Here is a 12,733-nt window from a genome sequence, read left to right on the forward strand (position 1 = left end):
CATGGCATCAGGCGAAAAAACAAATCAAGTAAGCTCCATATATGAGCACAAAAAGGGGGCATGCCCATATATGGGCGTATACTGATGACAACGGCTATCTCCACATATGGGCATAAAAAGGGACAAGGACTGTCAGATACAGAGATCTCCATATACGGGCATATTGGTCGCATCGGCGGTGTGAGGGCTGCGTAGCGGCCCGAACCTCTAGTGCATTGGTTCTCAAAGTAAGGTCCGGGGACCACCAGGGGTCCTTGAGGGTGTTCCAGGGGGCCCCAGCTAAATGATGGATAGTTAGGAACCAAATGGACCCTGATGGGTCCATCTGGTTCCATTTGTACACTCTCTGAGTTAAATTAACATCGATTGTACAATATAAATTGGGGTTCCAGAGATATAAATGCCATTAAATGGGGGTCCGTAGCCCTAATGCATGTCAAACTGGAGGTCCTTAATTAAAATGGTTGAGAATCACTGCTAGAACCGTAAAAATCTTCTCTTATGTGGGTGGGGTCCCTGGCATATATTTTTATATTTTATATAAGTGTCAATTTGCGGGTCCTTGACATGAAAAAGTTTGAGAACCACTGCTCTAGTGCTTAAAAAGAACAGATCCCGATCTTGTCGGATGGGGATCAGCGGCCAAACACATGTTAATGTGGGGGTCGTGACATGACAGTGTGTGAGAGACTCACTGACAATGTTATTTCCAAGTGATCAGATCATAGATGTGTGCATTCAGTCACGCTCGACCTCTGTGGATTGGTTGCTGTGGTAACGTGGTAATGACGTGTGAGCCTACATATTAAACAACAACAAACCAGCAAACCCTATGGACGGAATGGAGATCTGTCATCTTCTGTCCCTTCACACCATATCACTCTCTGGTCGCCGGGCAGAATTCCTCCTACCAACAATGTCAGCCCACAGAGGCTGATATACAGTATTATAGGACAATGTTCCCTGCTGTGCTCACAGCAGGCATTTCTCCAATTTCGTCCATAAAGCTAACGGCGCCGCATCTTAGCATCCCATATTCTGGGGAAAACATTTCGGTGAAAATATCCGATCTACAAGCTCACAATGCGAAGAGATTTGTTGTAGAGGGAAAAAAGGAGCGGACATAGTCTAGACTAGAGCTCTGAGGGAACCCTGGTCAACTCAGTGTATAGGGTTTATGTGCATGGCCAGCTACTTATTCTCTTTATTGCACTCTATTTGATGGTGTGGTCTTATGAAGGACATGTATGATATCTGATTTGAGTGGCTAGAGCGTAAAAAGAATGAGAAAATCATTTGAATTCACCATTTCAGACCAACTACTGTATGAATGTGACTCAAATCTGTTTAGACAAAATCACTTTCCATGTGTTCCTTTTGTTTGCTGTTCAGAGTTGATGAAATTGGATTGGCCATTGGATTTGACACTGACCACCAATCAAATCCATCTGAATTAACACACATACATCAGGAAATAGTAGTAGTTTTATACTTAGAGCAATAGCAATACAGAGATTGAGTGTAGCGCGCCTTTAAAGGTTCAGCTAATGACCCGGAGAAAAGACATCCTCAATACATACTTATCTCGCTTATAGAGGCTATTAAAAATAATGAGCGGGGGGGAGAAAAAAAAACGGGTGAACAAACAACACATTTAGTTTAGGAAAATAGGCAGCAGCTGGGAGAGGTTTAGGAGTTTGCAACGCTTGTGGGCACAAACCTTTTTAACTTTAAATCATCACTAGAGGAAAGCCAACAAACAACTCAGAGAGTGTTTAAAGTGATTATCAATCTATAGAGAACTTGACTACTTTGCCGCGCCGCTTCGGCTTTGGCTTGTCTCCATCGGGCATGCTGCTAATAATGACTTATAATTAACTCTCCTATGGTGGATTACCTGCATTTGCATAATAGGACTTGGCAAAAAACGCACTGTGTCTACTTTTTCTCTGTCTCGTACCTTTTTAACCCATTAAGACCTGGAACGCATCTGTGTCATTGTTTGATTTGAGCTAAAAATTATTATTTATTTTACACTTTTGGGCTATTCAAAAATAGCAGATATACAAGCTCGTAGTGTGGCACCGAGTGCCGCACTACGAGCTTGTAGATCTGCTATTTTTGGAAAATCGAGAAAATTGGTGCAAATCTTTCAATATATATTCTTTTAAAGCGATTTTTTACTCAAATCTTTGCTTCTGGGGGGTCCCTGGAACAAAATATTTTGAGATGGGGGTCGGCGGCCAGATACGTATCACTTTGTTAGGATTTAGAAGACATTTTGTAGAATCTGAACCTCAGGCCTTAACGGGTTAACATTCAGGGTTTTCGGGGGAAACGTGGAGCGTATACATGAAGGCAATTACAGTGTACACTTTTTGCCTCGCAATAGTTTTTTTTTGTACTTACAGCATGGTCCTTGTCTACTCGCTGTGCCTTATTTGTAGTACCAGTCGCCCCAGGGGCGAAGAGAAGACAGCGTGCGTGTTGTTACTCCATAAATACATCCTGCTAATAAGCAGCATCTGTTGTATTTTAAACCAGAATGGACAGAATACTATAAGATCACTGCTCTGAGATTCTCCTGGCTGTGAAGTGAGAACGTGGATTTAGGAGAGGAGGAGGAGGAGGGGTGAAATGATGGTGCACGACGAGGGGGTTTAAAGGAAGAGTAAGTGATCATTTTTGGTTGAAACAAAAAGTTTTTGGTTAAAAAGTTAAAGCTCTGCGTCCATACCCTAAAGGTGGGGTTGGCGAAAGGGCCTACTCTGTGTGGAGTTTGCATGTTCTCCCCGTGTCTCCTAGTTAATACCCTCACAAACACATGTAGTAATCCTTGTTGCTATACCGTATACCGCCTCCCCCATAACAGCCGGGGCGCCTGATGGAGGAGAAAGGAACTGGTTGGAATAACGTGTTCCTTCCACGCGCTACGTCCTACCGGGGAAACTCCCCCCTGTCAGGTGACAAGAAGGTCAGTTGGCTCTCATGCATTGAAGGAGGCATGAGCTCGGCTTTGGGCTCCCTAGGCTGGCGGGGGGGGGTGTAGCGCCCAGGATCACTTAGATAATTTTCACCGGGTGAAAAAGGGCTACAAAAAAAAGTTAAAGCTCTATATTCTGATGGTAATCATTTAGATTATTTTTTTTCAGTAACAGGGGTCTCCCAGTCTCTCCAGCTCTTCAATAAGCAGAAAATACATTTCCGGGTGGGCTGCCAATTTCATCAAATCAGGAGAGAGTAACCGCTTAATCAGCTTAAACTTTATAGTGTTTCCAGTTCCAATTTCTGTCTGCTCGTTCCTTTGTGTCATCACTTCCAAATTCACTTGTTTATCCCGTATCCTGTGTGTGAGTTCTCTTGATATACCGACCTGAAGTGCATTTTCAGCTACTTACCACTTATTTTAACAAGCAAACATCACTGCCTGCACCTTTTAAATAATACATTATAATACTGAGATATTGGAAAAACAACGCTCGCTTGGTATTTTGCCAGCGAGCCTTGCATGGCTCCGTGTGATGAAATATGATAATCTGTCCTCTCGGGTGCTCATCCGAGACTCAGGGGGGAACGAGCTCGCTGACATTTCTTCCTGTGCGTGTGTGTGTGTGTGTGTGTGTCACACAGTCCAAAAAAACAACAACTTCCAGGCACCAGGGGGGAATGGCAATGTTCCCCGCCTTTCAGCGTGAAGCCACCTTGCAGTGCAGAGGAAGTATGTAACTTGAAACAACTTAATGCTCGACACCGCAAGGAGAGGAAGAGACGCAGCCACGACGGCCTGACAAAAAACGGACAGCCACCGGTGATCACTGTATGGTGATGATCTTATAGATCTGCTATTTTCAAAAAAAAATTACTTTTACTTTTGGTACTTTAAGTACATTTTCATACCAATACTATTGTACTTTTACTCAAGTAAATTTTGAATTCCGGACTTTTACTTGTAACTTTCTATATTGCAGTATTGGTACTTTTACTTAAAAGTAAAATATCTGAGTACTATTTCCACCACTGGTCATCCCTGTGTAGGACGCATGGCTCCCAGCACCGTGCTATCAGTGCCGACACCAGGCGCCACAGCTGACAGAGATGAAGCAAAGCATGCAGGCTGGTTTTACCTCACCGTCACAGTGGCTGCTGTACAAGTTATTCCTCTTTTTTCTATTTCCTTGTCTCCTCTGCACTGTAACTGTATCTATTCAATGTTTTTACTTCTTTTGTTTTATGCATCCTAATGTCATTTCATCATTCTATTATTGTGTTTCCTTTGCTTGATGTTCTGTGTAAAGCGCATTGACTTGCCTCGTTGTTGAAATGTGCGATAGAAATAAAATTGCCTTGCCTATAGCACCAACGTACTTTTACTTGTAACAGAGAATCATCACCGAAGCCTGTTTTTCACTTTCCCCAAATGTCAGCTGTTTATTAGCGTTTTTTTGTGTTCGCTGGCTCCCGGGTTGCCAAATCATGTGCGTGAAACAAGCGCCGGTGTTGCCACATCCGTGAAACAAGCGGACCATCTGTGAAACAAGCAGACCATGACACACTTTGGGTGCTCATATCCCCCGATGGATATGGTCTAGTATCTTTAACTGTGGTATTGCTACTACTACCTAACTAAAAAAGAGAAATCTGAGTACTTCTCTCCCTTTGCTGGGCCCCCCTGACACCCCTCCAAGGACCCCTGGAGGTCCCAGGACCCCACTTTGAGAACCACTGCTGTATCACCTCCATAGGGCGAGTCAGGATAAGAAGAACGCAAAGCCAGCCTGGACAAAGTGTTGTAAAGAGCGAGCACTCATGTCTGCGCTTACGCCTAATCCCTCTTTCTACCATCCCAGCCTGCTTACTAATTCCAGGCCTTTTTTTCCTTCTCTGGCTGCATAATGCCTTCCCTCCTTCACTCCGTCATCCTCCTCTCCTCTCCTCTCCTCTCCTCTCCTCTCCTCTCCTCTCCTCTCCTCTCCTCTCCTCCCCTTCCATCCTCCACTCTCTCTGCATGGCAAGTAGCTTGTGGATGAGAGGAGCATATCGTGTCTGTTGGGCTAAGACCTTGTATGTCCAAAACTGTTCCTTTTCTATTATGATTTAAACATCATTTTAAAATAGTGATAATCACCAATCAAGAACGTACAAGCAGCCAAATGTTGTTGGGACTTGTTCCGCAAAATTATTGTGCAACATCCTAATTGTACTAATATATTAATGAAAGAGAAGATATAATAGAAGAAAAAAAATGAAAAAACATAGGCTATATATATATATATATATATACATACATACACACACATTTATATATATATATATACATATATATACTTATGTAAAGTGAGAAACAAAAGGATCTTGTCTTAGGCAGGCACATTAGCTTATCAATATGCAGCAGTTCCAGAAGTGTGCAGGTAATGTGCATAATATACATATCTAATCAATAGCAGCAATGTCACAGTCAAATGTGCAATGCGAGGCGTTTCACTACTTTTGTACGATGCTCCTGTTTTTTTTTTCCAAACATGAAAAGCAGAAACATGGAGATAGGAGGTTTGGCTGTGGATGAGAGCAGAGATACATATATATTCCCTCAACGCAGGCTGCTTATCATTCATACTTTACGCTGTTGGCTCTGTGCTCCCTGGGGTGGTTCCTCCACCTGAGTGGAGATGCTGCTCCACTCGGCCCTGAAACGCCTGCTTAGAGCCGCTGGAAAGTAACTAAGTACATCTACTCTATTTTATACGCTGTCTATTCAAAAAATAGCCCGATCTACAAGCTTGTAGATCTGCTATAAACGTTTTTAAACTCTTACTTTGGTACTTTTGGTATATTTTGATGCCCATTACTTTTGTACATTCACTTGAGTAAGATGCTGAACAGAGTACACTAGCGCCATGTTTCCTAAACCAGTGGTTTTCAAACCTTTTCATAACAAGGAAAGGTCCATTATTTATTCTGCATTTGAGCCATGGACCACCATTTGATGAGATGAGATTTAGACTCTCAGACCCAAGAGATATTTTTTTGCTGTTGTTGGATACGATTTTGTCCACAATTCCATGCTGTATTGATGTTGGTACCATAGGAGAGATGACAGGCAAACGTTGATCAAAATAACAATTCTTAAATTAACTCTCTCACTGCCAGACTTATTTCTGGCTGCGAGCACCCACTGCCAGCAATTTTTCACGAAAAATTTCATTGCGACCTCCTTGTTAAATTTTATACGCCTTTGAAGATAGCATGTCTCGGCCAAAAATATACATAGTAAAAAAAGAAAGTACACAGGAGCCGAGATACAGGCTTTTTAATTAATAAGTTAAAGGTAGGGTAAGTGATATTTTTTGGTTAAAACAAAAAGTATTTTGTTAAAAGGTTAAAATACTATATTCTGATAGTAATCATTGCTATAGAGTGTTTTTTTTCAGTAACAGATGCCTCCCTGTCCCTCCAGCTCTTTAATAAACAGAAAATACATTTTTCGGTAGGTGTCAAAATCTCAGCCAATCAGGAGAAAGTACCCATTTTTAAGCTTAATTTGTATAGTGTTCCAGTTCCAGTTTTGTCTGCTCATTTCTTAGTGTCATCACTTCCAATTTCACTTGTTTAATCTGTATCCTGATTGAGTTCTCTGTCCTGATTGGATAAAATTGGAAATGAAACTGAAACTGAAACGAAAATGCATTTTCTGTTTAATAAAGAGGTGGAGAGACAAGGAGACTCCTAATACTGAACAAACACTCTATAGCAATGAGTACTATCAGAATATAGAGCTATTTAACACTTATTTTAACCAAAGCAAATCACTTACCCTACCTTTAACCAAGAAGTGAATGGATCAGAAAATCTTCGGATCACGATATCTTGGGTTCTGAACGTTTTTTTTTTCTTGAAAAAGTCGTCATAAGTCGTTCTTGGCAGAAGGGAGTTAAGTAATGCAGATGTTTAACGATAATTTAACTCTTGAGCGCGTAAAATGAAAGCAAATGGACCCGGAAGGGTCCATTTGCTTTCATTTCACGCTCTCAAGAGTTAAAGATCTATAGGGGTCCAATTTGGTTACCAACTCTCCATAATATACCGTAGCTGGGGACCACCTGGAACCCCCTCAAGGAAAGCTGGTGGCCCCCGGACCACCGGTTGAGAACCACTGCCCTAAACAATTAGCAACAATGGTCGCCGGCCGGTGGGCTCACCTGAACGGAGCTGCTTGATGCGTCCCTGGCTGCTGCCCGGCTCCACGGGCAGGAAGTCTTTGAACCAGGAGATCTCGGGGTCGGGGATCCCGCTGGCGGCGCACAGCATGGTGGCGGTGCGGGTTCGCTCCACCACCTTCAGCTGGGGGCCCATGTCTATGCTGGGGAAACCCAGGGGCAGCAGGTCCTCTGGTGGAGAGAGAGAGAGAGAGAGGGAGAGAGAGAGAGGGACAGAGAGAGGAGGGTGGTTATAGACACATATAAACACAAATTCTCTTCTCTTCCATCTTCAGCTGAAGTGTTTATCCCATTAAGACCTGGAACGCATCTGTGTCACCTTGTGATTTGAGCTAAAAAAAAAGCATTATTTTACACTTTGGCTTTTTTTAAATGGCAGATATACAAGCTCATAGCGCGGCACCAAGTGCAGCACTATGAGCTTGTAGATCTGCTATTTTTGAAAAATCGTGAAAATGTGTGCAAATCTTTGAATATATATATTCTTTTAAAGCAAACATTAACTCAAATCTTTGCTTCTGGGGGTCCCTGGAACAAAATATTTTGAGATGGGGGGTCCGCGGCCAAATTCATATCATTTTGGGGGTCCTTGACATGAAAAAGTTTGAAAACCACTCATATAGAAACATACGTTTTTCAGAAAAAACGTTAGGATTTTGAAGACATTTTGCAGAATCGGAACCTCAGGCCTCAATGGGTTATTTATAGTTCTCACTGCTCTGCCTCCAAAATGTGGAATGCCCTGACACCATGCATTAAAAGGATGTGAATCACTTCCTTTTATGGATTCTTTCAAAATTGGCCTGAAAAAAACATCTATCAGGACTCAGGAGACCACAAGAGGGGGTAAATGAACATTTCCCATCAATTTGGTACATGTTTGTATTTGTAGATGTCATGTATTATAGTGTTAATTTGGCATGCTATGTTGATACATTGAATACATAGGACCACAATGGAAACAAGTCCCCGAGGACTTATTTGCGTTATCCTTTTAGCTTTAATGTTTACATTTCTGACTGATAACGTATTCAAAATCAATCAAATCAATTTAAGAGAGTACAAATGGAACCAAATGGACCATGGTTTTCGTTTCCCTTACGGGTCCATTTGGTTGAGTTATAGACCCGTAAGGGTCCATTTGGTTCCATTAAATGTTGTACGCTCTCAGAGTTACTGACCCGTAAGGGTCCATTTGGTTCCATTTGTACACTACACTCTCAGAGTTACAGACCCATAAGGGTCCATAGATATACCACAGTTACAATTGCAAATGACAGTTTAGGTCATTTAGCAGACTCGCTTATCGACACTCAATAAACTCTTGTTGTCAATAAACAGCAAGGTAAATAGCCACACAAGTAGAGATGCAGAGATATAACAGTGTAGTGCCTTAAAGTAACTAGGATACCAGGTTAAAAGATTAACACATAGGGTGGTAAAACAAATCTAAGGGGGAAAAAATGATTTTAGTTTCCGTGAGGTAGAGGTAATTTACAATGCTCCGTTTTTTTTTCTTTTACATGAAACATAGGGTCTGTCTGTGGAAAGTGTGCCTTTGGCTCAGGCTGTGTCCAATCCATTTCTTTCCCTTTGACTTAAATTGCTTTTCACATGTTGACAAATAAGGCCCGGCTCACTCAGGCAAAGCGCCATGTGAGAGCTACTGTCTTCCCCCCCGCTAACATCTGTGAAAGTAGAGATACTAGAGACACAGTCCAGCCACTATACTCCCCCCTCATCATCACAGCTGTGTGCTCACCACTGGTGGAAGAAGAAACTATTTTTTCACTTTAAGTAAAAGTAGCAATACTACAAAGTACAAAGAGTTTGTATTCAAAATGTATGTTAATGTATAAAATAAGGCTTAAACGATCAATGTATGTTTTGTAATAATAATATAAATCAGCAAAGCAACTAGTAACTCAAGCTGTCAAATAAAGTATATAAAGTATAAAGTAAAACAAAACGGCAATAGTCAAGTAGTGCAGGGCCTGGCGAGCTGGCATACACACGGCTACGTTTAGTGTGTGTGTCACAGCTGGGGGGCTGTTGACTAACGTCGTACCAAACACAACGGCCAGTCAGCACGAGTTAAATGATACTCTTGCATCCACACACTTTTGTAGCGCACCCCCCCCCCCCACACCATGCAAACACACATGACCACATACATACAAATGTGTCCCGCACAATAGTCATACACACAAATGCGCTATCCCTAAATTATGTGCATCATGACGTGCGTGATACGAAAATAATGATAATGGTAGAGAATGTGTTAGTATAAAATAATGATAATGGTAAAGGTTACAATGTGCTTTACAGAACAAGGCGGCATAAGAACCACAAGAGATAAAACAGACAAAAGCAGTGGATAAAACTGTGTTAATTAAAACAATAGCAGAGAAATACATAATGAAAAACAAAACATGAAAACTGACATTGGAGGCACTGGCGATTTTATAGGGGGGGGGGGATTAAAAGTTCAATAATAAGGACCGTCTATATCTGTCGAATATGCAGTGGTGGGTTCTACCGTCAGATGCTGTGTACGCCGTATACCTTGAGATTTTTTTCCGTCGCCACCGTACACCTTCAAAAACTGTTCAAAACAGCGTTTTTTACATTTAATTCATTATAGACGCGCGCATGCCGTGCGTGTGGGAGGCAGGGAATAAACATAGTATACCTTCATAAAAAAACTAGAACACAACACTGCGAATATGTGACGTATATGTGAAGGACATACACATTTTACATGTTGCATCATTTGTTACGTACTTTGCAAAATTGCGACCGTCTGCTGGTTTAATTGCTTTATTGGTCTGGGTACTTCGCAGACGGAGTTACCGTTTCTTGTTCAGTGTTCATGATAAATGCACGTTTATAGGGTGATGTATTTGCACTGCTGTTTGCCAGAGGAGTGTATTAGTCTATTGGTGAGAGTAGATGATGCAGGTCTGTTCTCCCTGGTGACCATTTGTGTTGATCTGTGAGCCCACCTGCTAGACTGTAACACATATAAACTGCTCTAGATAATGGATTATTTTGTGTTATTAAGCACCCACACACACAGCATTATAAGGAGGTTGCACTTTTTCACAGATGTTCGTTTATTTTTATTTTTATTTTTATCATCGCAAAATCTTGTCCCCTCTCCTGACAGAGGCTAAAATAAACCCACTATAATGATAGGAGGCAAGAATACTAAGACAACGACAAATACAATTGTGTTCATAGTGACTTAAACCAGTCAATCCGGGAACGCATCTGTGTCATTTTAGATGTCTTTGGCTATTCAAAAATAGCAGATATACAAGCCCATAGCGCGGCACTCTGCCGAGCTTGTAGATCTGCATTTTTTTTTTTAAACATGAACATGTGGTCAAATCTTTGAATGTATGGTTTTTAAAGCGAACATTTGTAAAATATTTTGTTCCAGGGACCTCCAAAAGCAAAGATTTGAAAAATGTTGTTTAAAAAAATATAGCCAAAGTATGAAATAATGGTTATAGCTCAAATCTAAAATGACACAGATGTGTTCCCGGTCTCTCTGCCTGCCAAAAACGTTTATAAACGTCAAAAACAAAATAAAAATAATTCTAAAAATATTCTTTATCTTTTTGTTTTTTCCGTTTTTCACAAAGAACCAGGAGATAACATTTTCCCAAAAGTTTCTGCTCCATTCACTTCAATGTTAAAAAATAAACGGAGAAATAAATAGCATTTTTCCTATGTTTTACCATGTAAACTGCTGGCAGTTTTTGAGTACTATTTTTGAAAAACCCTGTCAGTATAAGAGTTAATGGATTAAAGACGGCACAGATTTTGCAAGCTTTATAGGTCTTCAGGCAGGCCTAGAAGCCTATAGGAGCAAGAGCCTAATGGCCCCAGGTAACGAGGCCAGTTTTAGGAGAAGAAAACCCCCCCAAAAAAACAGGAGAGTCTGACCTGGAGGATCTAATGAGCATGAGCGCCCCCTATGGCTATGAGCATAGGCCCAATAAGGGGTCAGCATATTGTTGTTGTCGGGCAGAAACCTTGTATCTCCATTTTCAACCATTCTGAGTTTTTTTCCGTAAATTGACGCCCCTACGTGATCATACTACAACGTCACACAAAAAGCATCAAAAGTAGCAGATCCTCAAGCTCGAAACGCGGCGCGAAGCCACTTGTAGATCTGCTACTTTTACTATTTTTTACATTTTAATCCTGAAAAGTAGCACTTTTTGGACAGGTTCCCAACCGGCCGACAGAGACGATATCTGACATATAATTGGGAGCCCGTCCATTGAGGACTGTAAAGCCTTCTGTAAAATGTTCAAATCAAATGTGAAACTAACAGGTAAGGAGTGCAGAGCAGCTATTACATGAGGGCTATAGTTAGCAGCCTGTCAGCTGAGTTAGAGACACCATGATAATAGCTTTTATTTGGCAGCGGCCAGAGTAATGTTTACCTGGCATCATAATAGTGTTGATTTTGCCAGCAAATCTTTTTAGTTTCAGTCATAGTCTGTTGAGTAAAATTCTGTATAGTTCTAGTCATATTTTAGTCAACTGAAATGTGTTACTTTAAGTCTAGTTTTAGTTGACTAAATATCAAATGGCGGGCCTTGATGGCCTCGTAATGATTTTCACTTAGCTGCATGCCGAAAATAGCCGATCTACAAGCTCACATCGCATCGCGTTGTGAGCTTGTAGATCAACTATTTTCGGTCTCTGACACCCGCGCTCACCCATGACTTGTCTTTTAGTTCTACTGGATCTCTTCTCCACTAGTCCCTCCCAAACATTTTAGTCTAGTTTTTATTTGTTGACGAAACTGTCAGTATATTTAGTCATAGTTTTAGTCATCATAGATTAGTTTTTATTTTTTGTTTAGTTTTCGTCAGTGAAAAAAGGTAGCCGACGATTTGTTTTCATAATAGCTTTAGTCGACAAAATCAACACTGTAGGTTTCCATAGTTTCAATGAACAGATTTTTTTTTGTTTTGACTGATCCTAGATCAGTGCTTCTCAAACTTTTTCATGCCAGGGACCCCCAAATTGATATATATTTGGCTGCGGACCACCATCTGAACATTTGTTGTGCCAGGTACCCCCAGAAGCAAAGATCTGTGTTAAAATGTTCGCTTTAAAAGAAATATATTCAAAGATTTGCACGAATCTTCAGGATTTTCCAAAAATAGCAGATCTACAAGCACTCGGTGCCGCACTATGAGCTTGTAGATCTGCTATTAGCTAAATGCTAATTTACAGCTAATGCTAATCTCGTTTAATTTACAGCTAATGCTAATCTAATCTGATAATGCTAATAGATAATACTAATGCTAATCTGGTCTAATTTACAGCTAATGCTAATCTGGCTACATGCTAATTGCTAAATGCTTTATCCAAAAGGGAATTGCAAGAGAAAAAAATACCGATCTACAGCAAGGTCACAACGTGTCGCGGTTGTGAAACCTTGTAGATCGGCTATTTTCGTAACACATATATGCGTTTACCTTGCTTTACTG

The 12,733-nt window shown here is 41.0% G+C and overlaps 1 protein-coding gene across 1 annotated transcript in view; it reads right to left on the minus strand.

Annotated features, from left to right (window-relative positions):
* Positions 1–12,733, minus strand: part of ptprsb (protein tyrosine phosphatase receptor type Sb) — a 178,753-nt gene that overhangs the window by 113,207 nt on the left and 52,813 nt on the right. Inside the window, exon 4 of the mRNA XM_080439207.1 lies at positions 7,197–7,385. Within this exon, the coding sequence (XP_080295333.1) occupies positions 7,197–7,385 (189 nt within the window). The remainder of the gene's footprint in view (positions 1–7,196; positions 7,386–12,733) is intronic.

The sequence above is a fragment of the Gymnoscopelus braueri genome (assembly GCF_963280865.1).
Source record: "Gymnoscopelus braueri genome assembly, chromosome: 10".
Lineage (NCBI taxonomy): Eukaryota > Metazoa > Chordata > Actinopteri > Myctophiformes > Myctophidae > Gymnoscopelus > Gymnoscopelus braueri.